At 36.4% G+C, this 21,698-nt stretch overlaps 1 protein-coding gene across 3 annotated transcripts in view; it reads left to right on the forward strand.

Moving 5' to 3' along the window:
- RBPJ (recombination signal binding protein for immunoglobulin kappa J region) overlaps nt 1-21,698 on the forward strand; it is a 60,478-nt gene that overhangs the window by 13,905 nt on the left and 24,875 nt on the right. For 2 of the 3 annotated variants that reach the window (XM_062574590.1, XM_062574592.1), the window contains exon 2: nt 20,418-20,456. In XM_062574590.1, coding sequence (XP_062430574.1) covers nt 20,418-20,456 — 39 coding nt within the window. Of the gene's footprint in view, nt 1-9,088; nt 9,203-20,417; nt 20,457-21,698 lie in introns of those variants that run through there. The other variant, XM_062574593.1, reaches the window with a different exon arrangement.

Consider the following 21,698-nt stretch of genomic DNA (forward strand, 5'->3'; position numbering starts at 1 on the left):
GGACCCTCAAATGTAGAAAGTCTGTTTTCTTATTTATTTAAATTTTCTTTTTGAAAAGCAAATGCATGACTAGTGGAACTTTTTTATGCTTTCTGTTTTGGTTACAGATTGCAGTTAATGAAACATTTGAATTATTCTAGGACATGACAACTGGCTTCTATATGCATCTTCAGTCGGCTATGGCATTTTATTGTAGTGTTCAGGTCAGAAGTAAATATTTGTGGCTTCTGAGCCATGTGACTTGCGGGCTGTTCAAGTGCCACTCCAACATGAAGATTGCTTTTTTTTTTGGTGTGTTTAAGCTGAATTTTAGTTCAGGGATGGGGTGACCCTTCAAGACTAATGGTTTAACTCAGTTGGTTAGAGCATGGTGCTAATAATGCCGAGGTCGTGAGTTCAATCCCTGTATGGGCCAGTTGTTTCCCTGCTGAGCAGGGAGGTTGGACTATATGATCTCCAGAGGTCCCTTCCAACCTTTATGATTCTATGATACTGTTACTGTCACTTTGCTTCGGGATTCTCCTGCGCATCTAGTCTAGCCCTGTTCTATATTAGGACTATTCCTGGTGTCTTATCTGCACCACTGTTCTCCAAAACATATGTCCTTTACTGTCTAAAGTCTGCTCGAATGGTGTGAGGGGACAGCTACTAGTAAAGGCTGTGTTCACTTTTGGCATCAGCATTAAGCTCAGAAATCCCCTGAACTGAAAATAGTCATAAGCTAGGAGAAAGTTCAGGTGAAGTACCATTTAGCCTTGTCTGGTTCTGTTTTCCAACTGTTCATTGCTCCTGCTGCTGGAGAGAGGTGGCTGGCTAGCTGGACCCTGGCCTGAAAGTACAACCCCTAAATCCACCAGCAGTAGAGCAGAAGGCTGTACACCTCTGGGCATGCTGTTCCAGCTCTGCCCTTCTCCCTCATCTTTGCCTCTTGCTTTGCAGCAGCGAAGGGGAATGTTGGGGAGAGAATGGACAGTAGTTTGGGCCTGGGGAAGAGGTTGGACTGTGTCAGTAGTGTGTGTGTGTGTGTGTGTGAGTGCATGTGAGCATTTGGAGGCATCCTAATCTTTTTCCCCCCTGCTTTCTTGAATCTTCTGGTACTGCAAAGCTGACATCTGTTGCTTGAAGAAATTCTAGAGATAAGAAAATTAAATTTTGCTGCGTCACTGTTGCAGTTTTAGTCTGCTTCTTTCACTTTTTTTGTTAAGATATGGAAACATTGAAGACTATAGCTTCTGTGTCATATACATGTTCTTGTATTTAGCTGTAGGGAAGTTGATCCCTCCCCCCTCCGAGGGAGTTTCTGGTGTAAATGGGAAAAATACAAAGCAGAAGTGAAAAATACCTCAGGCTTCCAAGCCTGCCCCTCACATTTCACTTCTGCCACTACCTCCTTGTCATAGAAGCAGTCTGTAGTTCTTGCTCTATCCCCACAGTGATACTATCTATTTAAAGAATTAGACAACTTTATAAATAATGTGATAACTTGGCACACAACATATTACAACAACCTGGGAACCACTGGAGAAATAAGAAATTTAAATTACACAGTGAAATACTTTTCTGGTGTTTATCTTTAAATCGCCAGTATGTTTTATTAGGCTTTCTTCAGGCTAGTAAACATAACATAATTTAATACCTGTTCCAAGAGGTTTATGATCATAAATAAAATTAGTATACATCCCATGCTTCTTTATTTAAAAGTCCTTTTAAGTCAGTGGACCTAAAAGTGCATGTAACTCTACAGTTAAGTTGTGTTTCGAGATTTACAAGTTGTCATTAGAATTCTGGAAACCCTCTGCTTATAATCCGACAGTTGAACAAATGATGTTTTCTGGTGTTCCTTTCCTTTTTTTTCTTTTTTCTTTTTACTTATGCCTGTGTGACCAGTATGTAGACAACAAAGAGAAAAGACTTTTAAGATGAATGAAACTGATAATATATTCGATATACGTGCATGCTATTGTGGCAGTATTTAAAGCTTCCCATAGCTATATAAGATGATTTAAACACTTTAATACTGGCACTCTGAATTTCCTTTATGTATTTTGATTGTTTTGCATATGCTGTTGTCAAGTAACACATTTTTTCCCCAAGTTGTTCCACAAGCAGCAGCACTGATAGACCTATATATGTTTACTGTGTATGTATCCTTTACCGTGAGGAAAGTTTAGGGACAGTAACATGAGCTCTTTCATCCTTAGTGGGCAAAGTGTAACTTGTAGTTTAGCTAAGCATATGCTTACTATCCAGCCAAATGACATATGCAAACTGACTTGCCAGCTGTCAAACAGTATGTAGTTTCCAAGTTCAGCTTGTCTGTCTTAAATCACATCAGTATTTTGGAAATATCTATCCAGCACCTATTTTTCACAAAACTTGTAACAACTTAATTATCTTTGAAAATGCTTCTCTTCTTTTAAATTCAGTTATTGATTTGTGGGTTCCAAAATTATAAACTGATGGCCAATCAGTTTTATAGCATAAGCTTCATTTTTTTAGTAAACTGGGAAACAAAAATAAAGAAGGACTCTTAGCTGTTAGTAGAATACTAATCCCTCTGTCTGGATACATCACGTCACCCAAATTTTCCAAAATGCATTGTTGCTTTGGAAGAAGATACTGTCTGTCTAAAAGGCTGAATTATAAGCTGTAACTTCTAATATAGACCATCCCCTAATTCTGTTTAGATTGAGAATTTTTTTCATTTATCTTGGCTGCATAGGCATCTGCATGTTTTAATTCATGAATTGAACTTCCCCATATGATTTTTAACCCTTATCGATTGCGTTTGTCCACAACTTTCCTGTTTTTCTTGGATTACTCAGTCTGCCCTGTTTGAAGCAGTGGTAGGCTGGATTTGCAGAAGGGAAATCTCATTATTGATTAGTGCATTGCACATACTACACACTAAGCAGTCCCTGGTTAGCTATCTTTTTTAAACCAGTCAAGATATGAGTGAGGCAGTGGTGGCTTTTAACTAAAATTCTTGCTTAAATTTGGTTGTTTAGCTCTTCAGAACAGTTCTGTGAATTTACCTTCCTTTCTGGCTTGAATGTACTTGAAAGGATGAGACAATGTTTTGAAAAGAGGTTGGGTTCAGAGCTGAGCGGTTGGAGTCTTCACAGCACTGCTTAGGCACGCTTATCATGCAGTAATATCCTTACACAAAAATTTGTGCCAGCACAAGCATTATTCTGGGAAACTAGTGTTGTAGCAGACACATGCTCAAAATCAAGCAGAAGTTAAGCTCTGTTGGGTAAAACTTTCTTCAAAAATGTTAGTTCTTTAAAGACTTAGTGTATCTAGATCTAGTAAAATTTTCAGCAAAAAATATGCTTGTTTTCAAGTTGGCTTCATAGTTCATAATGTACCTTATTAAGATGCAAGGAGAAGTTTTAACTATAATTTGCATCTGTGGAGTTTAAACTTGACAAACCTGAAAAGCAAGCTTGCTTGAATTAAGAATGATTCACGCAATTTCCATTTTAAAAAATGAACAATAGTAACTGCTTTGCATTTGTGCTCTGTAGAATCTTTTTCTTCTGAAAACTTTCCAATAAAAACTACTTTGGCACAAGAGGAACATACATGGCTGCATAAAAGAACTCCAATACTATAACACTGGAAGAAAGGATGTTTGCCTGCTGATATCTCAGACACTAAACTTTTCATATGGCTATTATAAATGCACTGTGATGTAGAGTAAAAGTGTATTTTGCAGTGTACACTTAATTGTCTTGTTCAGAGATCGTTGACCCATTTACTATAACAATTGCTAAAACATTGCATATTTGATGATAGACTTTGTAGGGCTTATATTTTTCTGGCAATTTGCATTTTTAAAAATGAAGTTTTACAATTAAAAATAGCAGTAACTGAAATAAACTTCTAACTTAAATTATTTAAAAGTAAATTTGTTGTTTTATGTATCCCCTTTTTCCTTTCACAAAATCTAGTAAATCAGTTCTGTTTATTAAATGGGAATTTGATTTTCTGTGTCTTTCCTGTGAGGGCACACTCTGAATTATTGCAGGGATGCAGCTGAAATATAAAGTAATGACTTCACCTATGAATCAGTTTAACAGAAAAAATCCAAAACTGTTAAATCTTTTACATTTTTTTCCATTGAAATGCATCTTTCTGTACTGTAGAGGGAGTATTACCTCATTTTACTGTCTAGTTATGTGACCTTCAAGTTTTAAGAATACTCTGCTTATACAAAATGCTCCTCAGCAGTAAGCTACTAGCACAACTACAGTGAAAGAGGTTAATGACAAAAAAAAGACCTCCAAAATTTTTAGCTGTCCTAGAACATAAAAAATAGCATTCTCATTCTCCGTGTCTTCTGGTATGTGTGTTTATTGCTGCTGTTTTTATGTCCATGGTATGATGTATTCATGGGATCATGTATTCATAAGCTTAATTATGAAACAATATATTTGAGATTGATTAATTCTAGGATACTGACAGGTCATTTTGCAGCTGCACACAGTTAATGTTAGTGTAACCACATAATTCCCGGGTGATGCCGTAATCCTTCCGTCCCCACTTCCCTCCCCCCAAAATCTAGGAAAGCCTGCAATTCTGTTAAGTTGTTGCCAAACACAGCTTAGTTAAAAAGTTTATATATTCACAGGGTTTGTTCCATTATTTTTTTGTCTACTGAAGAAACAAATTTTTTTTGGAAAATTTGGAGAATTTGGAAAATACTCTGTGAGTGAAAACTCACTTATGATGAGTTGATACCTATTCTCTGCTAATTAAATATTGATGTCATTTACGAATTGCTGTTTTTGCAAATGCAGAATCAGTGGGCGAAAAACTTATTTCCTAGAAGTAAGCTTCTATAACTCTAGTAATTTTCTTTTAATGAGTAACAGGAGTTGCTTCTATTTTGTATTTTGAAGGATTACTGCACATTACTCCCAGGAAAAGCGATGAAAGGCAAGGTTACAGACTTTGTAGTAATACTGCCTTTCAAAAAGAAAGGTTCTAAAATGCAAAAAGTTGACTCAACTGATTGATTTGCTGGAGGAAAGGAGATGATACAAAATAGTTTCCACTTCCTAAAGATGTTGTTTAGAAGTGTAAAAATAATGCTGTAAAGATTTCTATATATGGCTCGTAAAACTTTTGCTTTGGTGGTCTAAGCTGTTAAGAACCCTCTGCACTGTATATTCTGTTTCTGTCGGAGCTTACAGTTCCTGAAATAAGATCAGCAGAGGGAATGTTCTGTTTTTTATTAAGTAATTTAAAATACAGTAAAAACATGTCTGAACTGAATTTGTGGAGCACCACAGGATCTCAGAATAGTTGGGGTTGGAAAGGACCTCTGGAGATTATCTAGTCCAAACCCCGGTTCAAGAAGGATCAGCTAGAGCAGGTTGCCCCAGGACCATGTCCAACTGAGTTTTGAATATCTTAGAGGATAGAGACTCCACAACTTCTCTGGTCAAGTGTTCGAATTTTCAACTACCCTCACAGTGAAAGAAGTGGTTTTTTTTTAATGTTCACGTGGAATTTCCTGTATTTCAGTTTATTTCCTCTTGTCCTGGCACTGGCACCACTGAGAAGAGTTTGGCCCTGTCTTCTTGACACCCTCCTATCAGATGTCTGTAAACATTGTTAAGATTTCTACCGCAACCCCAAGCCTTCTTTTCTTCAGTCTTCAAGAGGAGGCTGTGAGAGCTGGGCCTCTCATATGAGAGATACTTCAGTCCCTTAGTCATCTTTGAGGCCCTTTGCTGGGCTTGCTCCAGCAGGTCGATGTCTCTCTTGTACTGGGGAGCCCAGAGTTGGACCCAGCACCCCAGATGTGGCCTCACCCCTAGGTCCTTCTCAGCGTGTTGTCCGCCAGGACCCCTAGGTCTTTTTCTGCAAAGCAGCTCCCCAGCTGGTCTACCCTGAGGCTGTACTGGTACCTGGGGTTATTCCTCCCCAGAGACAGGACTTTGCATTGCTGGGCTTTATCAGGTTCCTCTGTGCCTATTGCTTTAGCCTGTCACGATCCTTCTGAATAGCAGCACAACAATTTGTTGTACCAGCCATTCCTCCCAGTTTTATATCATCTGTGAAGTTGCTGGAGGTATTGTCATACAGGTCATTAATGAAGATGTTAAAGAATATTGTCCCCAATGTTGATCTTTGAGGGGCACCACTACTGACTGTTCTCCAGCTGGACTTTGTGCCCTAATCACAACCCTCTGAGTCCAGCAGTTCAGCAGGTTTTCAGTCCACCTCACTGACTACTTACCTAGCTTGTACTTACTCAGCTTGTGTATCAGAGTGTTGTGTCAAAGCCATTACTGAAGTCAAGGTAGACAACATCCACTGCTCTCCTGTCATCCAGTAAGCCAGTAATCTTGTCATAGAACGGTATCAGGTTGGTTAAGCATGATTTCCCCTTTGTAAATCTGCTGACTACCCAGTCACCTTCCTGCCCTTCAAGTATCTGGAAATACTATCCAGGATTAGTTGCTCCTTCACCTTCCCAAGGATTGAAGTCAGGCTGACTGGCCTGTAGTTCCCTGGGTCCTTCTTGAAGATAAGGGTGACATTTGCTCTCTTCTAGTACTCTGGAACCTCTCCCAGTTCAAAATGATTCAAAAATAATTGAGAGTGGCTTTTCAATGATGTTGGCCACCTCCCTCAGCACTTGGGTACATCCCATCAGGATCCATGGATTTGTGGTGTATATCCAGTTTTTCAAGTGTTCCCTAGCCTGATCCTCTTACACCAAGGATGTCTTCCTTGCTCCATAATTTCCCTCTGTGCACAGAGGCCTGGGATTCTTGTAGGCTGGTCTCCTCAGTGAAGACTGAGGCAAAGAAGGCATTAGATGAAGAAGGCATAAAAGCCCACCTTTCTGGTAGTATGCTACAGCTGAAATGGGAGGTCATGCTCTGCTTTCGGCGTTCCTGTTGTCTGCATTGCAGTGGCATTGACACTCATTGGATTGTTGATTGTGTCAGTGAAATTCACTCCCCCTACTTCCCCCAAAGATTTTTTTTTTCTCGAGTTACTGATTTGAGTTAGTTTGTGGAAGGATCTGAAAAGTGCAGAAGCTTGGTGTGAGGGCAGGACAGGGTAGCCAGGAACATGCTGGTGGGCAAGGCCTCTGTTGCTTGGTGGTGACAAATCATGTTAGTTCAGTTCAGCTCTTTGTTAAACCACAGTCTAACTGTGAATTGAAGTGGCTGGGATACAGGTATGTTTGTTTATCTGCACCTAGCAGGATAGGAGGGAGAGACATGTAAAACCATGGTATCTTAAACTGTCACGGCTAGGCTTATCAGAGTTGACTTGCTTAAATCTTGCAGATTAACTGTTTTCTGTCTGCAGTTACAGTGACAGTAGCCTGATACTTACTCTGGTAAGTAGTCTGATAACTATTCTAACCTAAACTTTGACTAATGATGTTAGTCTGATAGTATAATCTTGTAATTGTGGTTACTATAAAAAACAAACAAGTCACTTGGCCTAGAATATAAAGATTATTTTTCTTCCCTGATTTTTAAAACTTGATTCAAATCTAAAACACTATAAAACTTAATTTTTATGTTGTGCCCCTTTTTAATATTCTTCTGTACTTTCTTTGCTAAACTGTCTTCTGTGAGAGTTTACAGGCTTGCTAGAATCTTAGGGAAAACACACTTAGCTTCCTCTTCTGTATAACCTCTTTTGGCTTCTGGTAAAGGTAAGTTTGCTGAGGTAAACCAACTGCTTTCTGCAACCAAACCCACTATTTTCCCTTCTCCTCTTCTCTGCTTCCCAGTGTGTTAGTATTTTGACAGGTTCATGAGCTGAGCTGGTTTCCTAAGCAGTGGAAGGCAATTGAGGGGATAGGACTGGGATTGCCATTCAGTGACAGCTTTTGGATTAGTATGTTCTCCTTGTTTTTACGTTGATAGGAAGTAGTCGCTGTAGTAATGAAAATCCCTTGTTTGTGTGGACATAGGGTAAGGAAAAGTGCACAGAAGAGTGATTGCCTATTACCCTAATTGAACAGTGGTTATAAATTTCTAACTGACCTATTACTATCCCTGTCGAGAACTTGTAACGTTCCAGTAAGAGGTGTTGAAAAGAAAAGGGTATTTGCTTGTATGGTTAGTGAGCTTCAGTTGACTTTTTGAGAACCTTCTCCCTCTGCAAGTTCTGTACAGTTCTTTACCACTTCCTTGCAAAGTCATTCACAATTTCTGCTTCTATTTTGTATTTTTGGCATTGCAGTGAACACTGGCAATTCTAAGAAATCCACGAACCTTAAGATTTTGTGATTTTTTTGTAAGTTGTCTTCTGTATGAGAGATTAATGTTTATCTTCCAGTTAAGATGTTTATTCCAGAAGGTATATTTAAAGAGAGGAAACTGTTCTTTGAATGCTGTAGAGATTTGAACATACAAAACAAGGCTGAGCAAAACCTCTGATACTAGAGTACGGAGGAGGTTCTTATATTGGCAGGAAAGTGGTCTAACATGTCTTTTCTCGTGTCTAATTTGTGACTTCTGTGAAGTAATCAGGCAACAGAGGTAACAGTTAATGGGTTTATTAATTCTGGTTCCTCATGTATCTAAGAATTTCTTATTGGCAATTATAGGCAGATAAACTGTAAAAAGCATTGCTTTATAACTCACTATCTGTGTTGTTACCATATTTATCTAATTCCTTAAAAGACAGGAAGGCTGTTTGCTAAAAGCAGATTGGCACTTCGGTTATAGTTTAGTAGTATGGACACAGAATCACTTTCTGAAGAATAAATAATCAAATTCACTTTCATATCCATTCGTAGTTGATAGCCAAGGTAGAAATATGATACTTTGAAATCCAAGAGGAGATATACAGGACTAGATGTAAAAGAAAAAATCTAGTAACTATATGCTGACAAAGTAACTGTCATTGAAAATTGTAAATGTGGAACCTTACATTTTATAACCATGTTTTTGTGTATTAGCAGTTTAGTATTATTTTAGTGGCTATTTTTGTGAACTATGTGCATTAATTTTTACCTTTTCCTAACATTTTCTTTTTCTTTTGTATTGAGTGGATGGATGATAAACTAGTGGATGGAAGATAAAACTAATGACCCTTACATTGCACATTGCCTATGCAGTTACAATAGCTGAGCCAAATTATATTGTGTTTTAGGGACTGAGATTCTGTTGGCATGCTGATTTTCAAGCTGATATCTCTTTCAGTTGCTAAGGTAAGTGTGTGAAAGATCTGCAGTTTCCACTGAACGTTTGAGCCAACGTTATTAGGGATTCAGTCAAAACTTAAAGGAATTTTAATAAATGGAGTAATTCTTTGATAATGTTTCTCAAATTTCACACCATTCTACCTTTTTAATAGTGTGCTCTAAATCAAAAATTTCTAAGTTTTTTAGTATGCTTGAGATCTTTGGGCTATTGTAGCTCCTTGCAGCATACCTACAAAAAAATTAAAAACAGGGTAAATATATCTCCAGATATAGATTCAGGCACTTTCTTGTTCTTAACTAAACTGTCGTTAGTGACTTTCTTGACTTATTTATTATGGCAGAGTTGTGTGAATTCTATTTGGATTAAAATGCTTTGTACGTCATTTTGGACTGGACTTTGATTTTTAGAATCATGCAAAATTATAGTGATTTACTGTGCTTTTCCAAATGGAAGTTGACTATTATAAACAAGTGAATATGTTTACTCATGTAAGTTGTTTAAAAGTGAACTTATCTACTGATACAGTGTAAATTGTATTTAAATTGCAGTTGTGGTTCTGTGATTTTATGGGGACTGGAAAAGAGAGAGGACAATAATGAAAGAAATGTGGGAGGATGAAAGAGGGTCAGAAAAAGGAGAGGGAGTTTCTAATTGAACCAGTGACTTCCAGTGAGAGGGCGTGACTAAATGAAGTAGAGCTTTTTCTATTGTATTTATATCAGTATTATTTGATATAGTGCCAAAAGTGTATATACTGCTGTACAGTAGAAGACTTGTTTCAAACACGTAACATGTTTCCTTTTCTGGAGGACTTCCATTCTGTAAGCATAGGTCGGAGCGGTACAGGATCATGCAATACAAAGATCTGATAGTGCATGGTCAGTGGCATTCACCCTGGAGCAGGTGGGTTTTAAGTAATTTTTTTTTTCTTGAAGTGTGAGAGTATTTTGTGTATCAATAAAATCGATAAAAACTAGTTTTGTGACTTCAGCTGCTGCAGTGCCCTTTACTTCCAAAGAGCCGTAGTGCAGTTGGAGCACCATCATTCGCCCCCTACGGAGGAGAAAAGAACTTTGGGGATAGGAGAAAGGCTGCCATTCTGCCTGTCCTTCAATTAATTTTATCTCCTTTTGTAAGATGGATAGGAAGGAGGGCATGTTGAGTCAGTAGGATTTCAAAGCAGGTTGGATGAGGGGATGTATACATTGTGTGTAAATGTTGAAATCATAGTGTATTTTAAGAATAGGTTAACTTTGGAGTACATCTTCAGCATTGCTTTTGTCATCTAACTAAATGCTAAGCTCTTGAGGACAGAGTCTTTATAACAACATTTATTATGACCACTAACCCTAGATACTCTGCATCAAGTGCTGCTAGCTGGCAAAAGCGAGAGTGATTTGATGACAAAATGTGATTCTGTTAGTGCATGTGTTCATGCTGAATGATGAACCAGCCTGGGGCTTGATGGGTGATTCTGGAAAGTGTCTTTCTGCTGACTTCATCAGCTCTAAAGGATTGTGCTTATAAATGTGGTTGCGCTTGGAGGGAGCAAGTCCTTGACAGCAACTGCTGTCATTTGTTCAGCGGTTTCCATGCCTCGGATATATAATGGTTATGGAAAGAGTAAGAGCCTCTGAAATGCAATATTTGTGTTTTTAGTTATATATGTTATATATGTGTATATATATATTTATACTTGTACATAACTCTAAGTAGATTTTATAACAAAGGAGAACACTTAAGATGTATTACTGTGAAATAATACATCTGCATCTTCAATGTCTTCTGCCTCTCCCGTAGAACTGAATAATTGCTATATCAGTATTTTTATTGAGGAAATAACAGAGACAACTTCTGTGGTTTTGCTAAGTGAAAGGAAATAGCAGAAGACCCTAAAATGTTTAGGATATGAGTAGTCTAAGAGTTTAAAACCTTCTTTTTCTCAGACATAACCCAAATAAAGCCACAGTGGTTAGGAAGATTCACATAGGTCGGGTCATATTAGGCTGCATGACTTTAAGTTCTGACAAACAGCAAAGATCAGTGGAAGGCTAAGGAGGAAAAAAAATATATAGGGGAGTGGAGAGTTAGCCTGAGAAAATGAATCTATCCAAAACTTCATGGAGAATTAAGACAGTTTCACATTATAGCAGGGACTGAGAGAAGACTTTTTCCATCATTTAGCCTTTCTTCTGACAATAAGATTTTGTTTATTTTGGTTCTTTCTTGTTAGTTTGCGTTTCTAGTATGTTCCTACTAGTACAGCTTTCTGTGTTTCCCTTAATTATCTGACCTGTGGATTTTGAACCCATGTTTGTCTTGGAGGAGATAAAATTTTCCTTCTGAAAGTTTTCTGTTTTAGCCTTTGATATTGTCTGTTTATTCAATACCCTAATCCATGGGAAAGGTAAGTATGAAACATTTTATTTGTATGTGAGGGCATGAATAATATTAACTAGTTGTGTTTATTTACATCTTCACTAACTTCAGATATCCAATTGTACCTGTCTTTTGCATTAACTCTTAAAAAAGTCATTTTTTTTCTTTAAGTTTTGTGTACTAAACATGCAGAGCATCATTTTGAGTTGTGCATTTTTACCATTGGCAAATCAACAATGCCCTATTTTTAGCTTCATTAAAAAATAAAGGAAATCAGTGAATAAAGTGAATAAATCAAATGCTTCAGTTATCCCCAACAGTGAAAAAATGTTAAAACTGATCTGAATCAGCAGCTACTTTTATTGTGTATTTTGTAGATCAGTCATAGCAGAAACTACTGGGTGAGATTTTATCATCTTTTTTTTATATACCAGGTCATGCAGGATCATAAATGGTCATTTTTTCTAGTATGTAGGAATTCTTTTTGTGTATGTGAAACCACCGGATGGGATAATATTTCCTAGTGATGGATGATCTTTTCTCTTGGGAGTTGTTTCCTAAAATGTTTGTGAGAGAGTATGGTTGTGTAAGCAAAATGCACAGAAATCCTGTCTGCATTTGCATCTTTTCCTCACAGAAATCTATGCGCAGGAAAATATATTTGCATTAAGAGAAAATCTCTGGGTTGTAAAACCTGTATCTGTTGCTGTTGTTTTACAGTGGACGAAATTTTTGTTATTTTAAATGTAGATATCTGCAAAAACAAACCGTGCTGAACCTTACCATTACATAAATTGTAGTATACTGTTTAACCTGTATGATATATTTTTTAAAAATGGTGGGTTAAGGGATAACGCCCGGGATCTGTTCAGTATGTCCTGTGCGTGCACGCTATTGTATATTTTGGCTTTGATAATTTTAAATATGTTTAAAATCTGAGTATGAACTTCCTTCGTTACAGCTTCAGTACCTCGGTCTTTGTCTGTAATAGGTAAACTGAAGCTGGAAACCAGCAGGGATAAAGAGAATTTTTTAAAAAGACAAAGAAAATAGACTTTAGTGTGGTATTTGAAGTTTCTTTCCTTCTACTTTTCTTCAAGTGGTATTTCCGTTAACTGCTGAAATGAGTACTTTTGTATTAATCCTCTACACAAGCTTTAAATGTAAAGTGGACTTGAAAACCTAGTATTTCACTTCCCGTGTTCTTTGATAACCTCAGTAAGCTAAGTAAATTTATTAATAACTTTGTAAAGTGAATGTTACTGGTGAGCTTGTACTACACAGTTCTCAATAAGTTTATGATAACTGAGCACATAGTAACTTGAAATGAATTCTTCAAAAAGTATTCTTGTTTGTTTTGGTGGAAGTAGTTGGCCCTGTTATGACTAGGGTCTTTTTGTCCTACAGGCTCAACACATACTTGAAAGACTCTCTGCCTTTCCACATACCTAACAGCTGTTGATTTGAAGTTGAGTGAAAACGATCAAAAATGCATATAAATAATTTGTCATGTTTTAGTTTATTTATTTAAAAGACATTTGTCTCATTGTCCAACTCTAGACTTTTCACCTTTTTTCACATACTTTCACAAATTGCATGGCTATACTGAGGGATCTAGGAAGGCATTGCACCTGACAATTAACCATATTTTTAGAACTGCAATTAAGCAAAACACAGAAGTTTTAACCAAAATTTGCCTACAGAAGCTGAAACAGTGTTATTTCTTCATCCACAAACCACATTTTGATGACTTTCAGTGTGCCACCTATTTGATGGAAATTAGAAATGCAGAAGTTTGTATATTTTTAACCTCTTGTCAGACTTCCTTGTCACTCTGTATTGTTGGAGAGCAGCAGTTGGAATTTCTTAAGTTCTTTCTCATTGAATTGCATAGTGTATTCTAAAAATTCTCTAGAGATGTTATAAAAATTGGAAGTTCTTCCCTTTAGATTTCTGCTTCTGTGTTAATTCCCTCAGACCTCTGAGAAGGTAAAACTTTTAGTCATTTTATTTTGTATTTAATTTAGTGTTCTTAATCATTCCATCTATCTCATAGTAAGCCTATGCTTCCCGTAGGCTCTTTCTTCTAAGTACACTGCACATACCTCAAAACCCGTTAATTTGACAGCTTTGTTTACTGGGAGTGGGACTTGCCACTTAATCAGCTGTTGGGTCCGACATGGCAATCACCGATTTAGGACAGTGCCTTATTGCTGGAGTTTTGTGCTTCAGGAGAAGGAGCTGAAAGTATTATATTAACAGTTATGGGATAACTTCCTCCAGGAAAGCTTCCTTCTGAGCATTTCTCTAGAGACTGTTTCCACAATCCTTTCTGAGGTGTTATAACCATCTTCTGTAGCTTATGAAAAAGTTGCTCTAAAATGTTTTGTGACAAAGATTCTGATATTTACTGTGTTATAACTGGTCTAGTTACTTAGAGATTTGAGTAAGTAAGCAATTGTTGTTTTCAGTAACAATTTTTCATGGTAGGGAAAAATGTTAGCCCCTTGCTAGGTCAGTCAAAAGCACTGACAGTTTTGGAGGTCTTGTTCAAAATGATTTGATGGTTTGATATTTGTGCGCAAAACTTACCAATGGAGCAGGCAGTCTATGCCTTTTAAAAGTCTGCCGCTTGCTTCCCATGTAGAAAGCATGTGTTTTTCCTGTAGTTTTCCGATAGAGAGCCCTTCACAATTGTGTAAGGCAAAAAGGAAAAAAGAGATTATTAAGATCTCAACACATAGTTTTTGCTATTTTTTTTTGCATTCTTCAGAGTAAGAATAGTGATTTGCTTTTGTTTTTGACATTGTTGAAATTTTTAGATCACTGTGGAAATGCTTAAGAAAAAAATGGTAACTTGTATGTTTTTGTTGGTCTTTCTCTATTCCAGCATGCAAAGTGAATGTTTTGCTTTACCACAGACTTTATTTGCCGCATCATCTCCCATAATGTTTTTCTGAGGTTCATTCTTCTAACCTAGCAAGTACAAGTATGTTTTCCCATTCCCAGTTCTCTGTCTTCCTGATAGTCCCCCACATGTTGGCATCACCCACATATTCTCATTCCTCTTAGCTGTTATTTCTTCTATATTCAAATTTAATCGCTCCATTTTGCTTTTTGCTTCTCTGGAGAGCATTATTTACAGCAAAAGGCATGCTATTATTATTATAAGCCAAAATTGTGTCAGGCTATAGGCCAAGTGAAGGTAGAATTATTAGGGCAAATTGCTAAAGTTCACCTTTATTTGAATGTTTTGGAAATATTCTAAGGCTTCTGAGCTGGGTAAAAAAAGGTGAATGGACTTTCTCAGGGATTGCAAAAGAGGTGTTCTTGGCTCGAGGCCAATACTAAAAAAAATTTGAAGTTCATTCTCAAGGCATGAGGATGCTAGAGCAGTTTTGAGTGACTTCAGATTTCCAGTGGAAGCTGAGGAATGGTACGGTGTGAGGTTCAGGGGGGTAGGTAGGTAGGTAGTTAATTTGGTCTTGCAAATTACAAAACTATCCTGGCTGAAATTTTTCCTTCCAAAACTGGCTTGAGGTGTAACACTGTTGAAGAAAGTTTCAGCCAGAACCATTAAATTTAGCAGCAGAAAGCATTATTGTGTAACAGAAAAAAGTTAAGCACTTTTAATAGTGGCATATAATAACTGATAGATTTGATTTGTGTTCCTGCTTCTGTGTAGATGCTGGGAAAAAACAGTGGAAGTTCATGCTCTTGCAGCAGTACAAAAGTTAGTGGAGTGTGTAGTGTATCTGATCTCAGAATTTGAAAAAAAAAAAATGGAATTCTGACATTTTCTGAAAATATTTGAAACTTATCCTATATATTGTTTTCTTTCTTTCTTTCTTTTTAACCCACTAATATTAAAAGTTTTAGTAAAACTGCTCGGTGTATTTATAAGGTTAATGTTAATATTACTTGAGGGGCAGTCAGTTATAATCTTGTAATAAGATAAAAAGAAATAAAGAAAAATAACTTCCCATTCTATTTCAGTAGAAGTCTGAATGGTAAACTGGCACTTTCTACCTGAAAAGGATGGACTTTGGAGCAGAGGAATGATTTGGGATGTGATGTATCAGTAAAGTTATTTCTAGAGTGAAAAAATGTGGAAGTGAAATAATTTCTACAAGATATCAGAAGACAGAAAATCCATGAACTAAAAATATAAACTTAATGCTCAAAAAATACAGAACTGGGAAAAGAATTATTGGATCAAAATACAACTGTGTACAACAGCAGGTCATTATGGTTTGACTAATGTTCACACACGTTTGCAGTGCAGTATATTAGGGAAGTACTAATAAAAACACAGTCTGTCTGAATTAGTTTTGTGAACAGAAATGACGACTTACTTGTATGTCTAGAATTCCAATATAGTACACCTGAAACAGTGCTTAGTCTTGAATAGTACAGTAGAAAAAGATGAAGGGAAATGGTGGAGAACATTCTAATAAGACTTTAAGAATGGACTTATAATTAGGACTTGAAATTATGTATATTTAGTTTGTTTAATAACCATTATAGGAGTAAAACTGCAACACATTTAATTTCCACTCCTCTGTGTGTGTGTGTGTGTGTGTGTGTGTGTATTTAATCTGTAAATCTGCATACTTTCAAGATGTAAATGAAGATGAGGAAGAGAAATAAAAGCTGAATAAAAAGAAATTCCAGTGAAATACAGGAAAAACTACTCAAGGAAAATATTGCGGACTGCCAACTCTGAGAAGTAACCTTGAAATGTCTGAACTGGCTCATTCATCAATATGCCAATTAAATACAGAAGTTTGTACAATCTGTGATTGTGGATAGTTCAATGTCATTTAGTACAAAGCTGTAGATAATGTGCTTGCACTCTCAAACCGGCTGTCTTGACGTCAGAAAAATTAAAAAGCCTCTTACTCTTTTCTTCTATGTGATTAGAAAAAATGTGGTTTCTCCACTGATAGTTTTTACACTTCAGTTTGCATTGTTGATACAGGTATCTATATCAGATTGAAAATGTATGGACAGAATAAACCAAATGAATTGTTAAACACAATGCATGTAACACTAAATTCTTTTTTTTATTTTCATATCATGTTTGTGTGTCTTGATTTCTGCAGTGTAACTGAAAATTTGGCAGTAATTCTGACCTCCAGGACGCAAGTGCTGCAGAAAACGTTACTGTGTGATGTTGGGTGTTTCTGAGTGCGTACTTACTGGACCATGCCCACTAGCTATCAGTAATGGCCAATTAGGGAAAGAAGATGAAAGACAGGGTAAATCTAGACAGTTCTTTCTTTCTGATAACTTTTTTGCTGCTGGTAGATCACGGTTTAGGTCTTCCTGAGAATAAGATTGTAAATAATCAATATATTTAATGGAAACAGATGGAGTTCTGTACAAGACTTTTGTATGATTTTTTTAATCCATTTTTTGCCTCAATAATATCCTTCAACAATATGCTCTACAACTTTTTTTTTTTTTTTAGAGTTAGAAGTTTCTTTTTGTTTTAGAATGAAACTTTCAGACATCAGGTTTATTTTGTAATTCTTGTGTTTCTGAGAACTAGTAAATAGCCACCTGCTTTTCACCTTCTGCCTACCATTAATGATTTTTCCAGGCCTTTACATCCATTTGTAACTTCTCTCTCATGCTCTCTCACTTGTGAAAGGCTAAGGGGTCTTAGCCTATTGCATATGAAAACTATTGATCATCCTTACTTACTTTCTTGATATCCTTTCTTATTCTGGGATAACCTCCTTCGCTATGGTTCTCCATGCACTTCAGAGAGTATTGAGGATTGTGAATATATGATGGAATAATGCTGTGACATAATAATGTTTATTTGCTTCCCCCCCCCCCCCCCCATTCCATTCTTAATTCTTGAATTCTAACTTCTTTGACTGTTACTGTCTTTTAACAAGTGAGATTTTTTTCTTCTGGATACCTAAAAATGCTTTGCCAGCCAACCTTATCCATGTGTGTATTGGTCATTTACCTAAATAATTCTTTATGATACGTGACATTCATTTAGAAAAGTTACATTAACTTTTCCTAAAACACTGTTATTATCACTGCCAAAATTTCTACTAATTTAAATACTTTGTAAGTCAAAACCTAGAGGTCTTTTTTTCTGAAAACCATTTATGGGATCCTTGTAAAGATTTTGAGATAGTAGGTGAATTTGCTGTTTTATTGATACCAAAGAATAGGATACAACCCAGTCATCACTTCAGATGAGATTACTGAAAAGAAAGTAGCTGAATTTAAATAGACATGATCAAAAATCAAGTTTGTAAGTATGAGCAGGTAACTTCCTTCTCTTTTACTTCACCCTACATGTGTATGTAAAGAATAAAAAAAACTATCAAATCCAGCTGTGCATCATCTCTTCAGAAAGTTCCTGTAGCTAGGAGTAACGATTATACATGTTCATAAATTGATTACAGTGAAATTGTTGAAGTTACTTTGGATGGAGGAGTCTAGGGAAAGCTGTCATGTGGCTTATAAAGGTGCTACACTGAGCGTCAGATGATCAGGATTCAGTTTCTGTCCTGAACCTGCAATGAGCCCCAGTGCATCCCAAGGATGACCTAGCGCTTTGGTTCTGCATCTGAAGATTGGGGGTGTGAGTACTTTTCTTCTGAGCTGGATAGTCAAGATTTGACTAAAGAAAAGATTTAATTCATTCCATAAAATAGTTGCAATTATTTAATGTAGGTACTTTGTTTTTCAAGCTCTTTTTTAGGCAGTAATAAGTGTACATGTAAGGGAATAAATCTGCTGAACTCAAGTTGTACATGAGTAGAATATACAGTTTTGTCTGGGACTTTGTGTTAGGCAGTTTCTGGCATACTAGTGTCCTCATCTTGGACTGGGTCTGTAGGCCACACTACAGGTAAGTATAGTGTGTATGTAATGCCTCCTTTGTTCCAAATATAAGTACCTCTTTTCTTTTCCTTTTCTTTTTGTGAATTAAACTGTGAGTGGGATTGAAACGAAGAATGTAGTTCTGCGTAAAACCGTGCAGCTAATCTTCAGTTTCTTTTGTTTGTCCGTTGAGTCTTGATTAAAGATAATCTGTTGTCTAGTGAAGGTGAATCACAGGTGAATCCTCTGCCAGGTATGATCCTTGGTCTTCAGGGGAGAGCAGTAACTATGCAGATAGTACTCCAGGGGGAGCCTGCATACATGATTTTTCAATGAAAATCTTTAAGAATTTAAATTTCACGTAAACATGAAATGCAGTCTCTTGAATAGTTTCTAAAATGCAAAGGCCAAACAGGTGCAGTACACTAACACCAACAAAGGAAAACATGAAAGAAACTTAAGACTGGTATTAAAAATGCATTTTGATTTCATTATCTTCATATAGATTGAAACTGTTTATTTAAATCCTCTGTGTAGAGTGGACCACAGGACTTCAGAAGACAAGTTTCTTAAGTCTTTTAAAATAACTTTAAAACTTGCTGAATGTTTTTGTCTTATCAGGAGAGTGCTATTCTGTTTAACTATGTAAGTTGTATTAACTAAGTATTTTTACTTTGTACATTTCTACAAGTAGTGAAAGGAAATTGGAGTATATCAAGTAATTCCACAGCCAGTTGCAATAGTGTTCAGCACAGATCCACTGCATAAATAAGTGAATTTCTTGTGACACCATTTAACTATCCTGTTCAGGGGGGATGCTTCTTCCAGGGATCTTCCTTTACTGTTGTAGGGGTATATTAAAGGATTTATTTCATTATCCAGGAAGCATAAAGGGAAATATATACCAGCTTATCAAAAAACTTGGCAAGTTATAGAGATGTTTATGAACACTGTCAGTAGATGCACTTGTGCTTCAGTTTATTTTTAGGTAGAAAGGTGTTAAGCTAAACCTGCTAGATGCTTGTCTAAAGGCTGCTGTGCGTTTCTTTTTTTGTCCTGATTTTAGTTTGTGGTTATACTTCCTTACCTGGTTAAGCAGAAAAGCAGATATGAATTGTTGGGTACAGACTTTGATCAGGTCTTTTGCCAAACTGTTTTGGTTTAATCTGTTGGGGGGGGGGGGAAACTGTCTTGGTTAGTGAATTGTTTCTGTCCTGTGTGAATTCATTGTCTTATGAAAGCTAAGACTTTTGTGGAAAATTTTAGTTCAAAGAGGATATTCTCTCAAGGGCAAGTTCCAGGACTGAAGGAAATACAGCTGTCTGAAAACACTTTATGGGTAAATAACACTAAACGTATAGCAGGGTATTTTTAGATCATGCCTGGCTCTGTTTCACGGGTCATACTATATGCCTGTACCAGCATGTATGAAACATGTTGTCAGCCTTTCTGCAAGAAATTGCTGAGGAGAAGCTGATTTCTGAGAAGTTGTCCTGATGGGAAGCATTCATTGTGCTTTGCCAACTCACAATCAGGGAAGAGTCTGCTAATTTCTATATGTTGATAATAACTGGTTTTAGCTGTAATATCTGAACTTCCCAAAAGAAATTTAGAGAGAAACTAAATGGGATTCTAGCTGGAAGTATAATAAAAAGAGAATGAGTTGGTGGGGGCATTTTTGTGTTGGCTTATAAGCTTGAAATAAAGGGAAGACTTGTTTAGCATTAAAATAACTTACATAAATGAAATGTTTTTTGTTGATGTTTAAGAAAGTAAGTTATCTGGTGTTTTGAGTAAAAAATACCTATTCTTGTGGGAAAAGCTGTTGCAAGGAGGTGCTTGGTATTTTAATAGCATTTTATCTAGGAAATTGTAAAGAAAATATACCAATTTATAATGCATGTTCAGAAATAGTAGGACTGGGATTATATTTCATTGTAAAACTATGACTGAATGTTTTAAATTAGCACCTTTTTTGTTTTCCAGGAAATTTGGAGAGCGACCTCAACCTAAGCGGCTCACAAGGTAAACATTGAATTTCCATTTTTATCAATTTTATGAACTTACCCTTTTCACCTCAAAAAGAATCTCAGAGATGGATAACAAATTGTGGGCTGCTAATCCTAGAGTTTTATATGTCAAAGCTTTCAAAAATGCGATTCTTTTAGGCAATCTACAAGTAGTAAAACTCTGAACAGTAAGTGGCTTATTTGTTTTTAATATCAAGTTCAAAATGTCTTTTTAGAAATTGTATTGATTTCATGTATTAGTTGTGTATTATTCAATAGAGTGTGAATCTGCTTAGGTTTAAATCCCTAGAGAGGAATCAGATTTCTTTTCTTGGGCAAAAGTGACTTGTAAAGTCATATAACATTCTTTACTGGCAAATTTCGACTGTTTTATTAATGCTATCGTGTTGCAGTTAAGAGCAAAATTAACATGGTGCTGTCAAAGAATAATCTTAATCAAATCTTGATGAAGTCTAAATAGCCGGAGACAATGTCAAATAGTGCCACTAAGGCAGTTCATTCAGAAGAGCGCGTAGAACCAGTGTGGAGTACTGTGCCTGAATTGATCCTGTGTCATGTGGGAAGGATTTATAAGGATGCTGTTAAGTAGTTGCCGTTGTCAAATTGCTGTGACACAGTCAGTGCAAATATTTATTGTTCTGTATCACAGTCTGTGTGCCGATTACAAGCAGCTATTGAGTTTAAATCCTCTGATTGCTGGAAGTACGAAAGGTCTGTGATCTTTTTTTACAGTTACATGTGGTACTAACACTGCATAAGGGCACAGGCGCTCATTGTTATTCTGGTCTACTTCTGTTCTGAATGAAACTATGATACTTTATGTAAACCACCAGGGAAAAACTATCTATGTTTTGTGTCAAGGATATTTGCCTCAATACATTTCTGGATAAGTACCGACACTTGCATTTCAGTGCATAATTGATCTATACTGACTTATAGGTAATTAAATGAACATAATGCTTTCCTATTGACTTGCTTGTTTCCTGGGATATTTCAGGAAATTAAGTTTTAAGTCATGAACTGTTTTCCTTTTTGAGCAGGAGCACCTGTTAGTATCGCCCTCAAGTTACTAATTTACGTTCTACAATTTAAAGACAACAACAACAAAATTAAAGATTATTTTAGTAAAATCTTGGCCTGGACATTTTTGTCTACTAAGTATAGTGAGTCTACATTATGTAGACTAAGTATAATGAGCCTATATCATGTACAACTTTTTAGCTACTAGATTTGTGAG

This window comes from Rhea pennata, chromosome 4, assembly GCF_028389875.1.
Source record: "Rhea pennata isolate bPtePen1 chromosome 4, bPtePen1.pri, whole genome shotgun sequence".
Taxonomy (NCBI): Eukaryota; Metazoa; Chordata; class Aves; order Rheiformes; family Rheidae; genus Rhea; species Rhea pennata.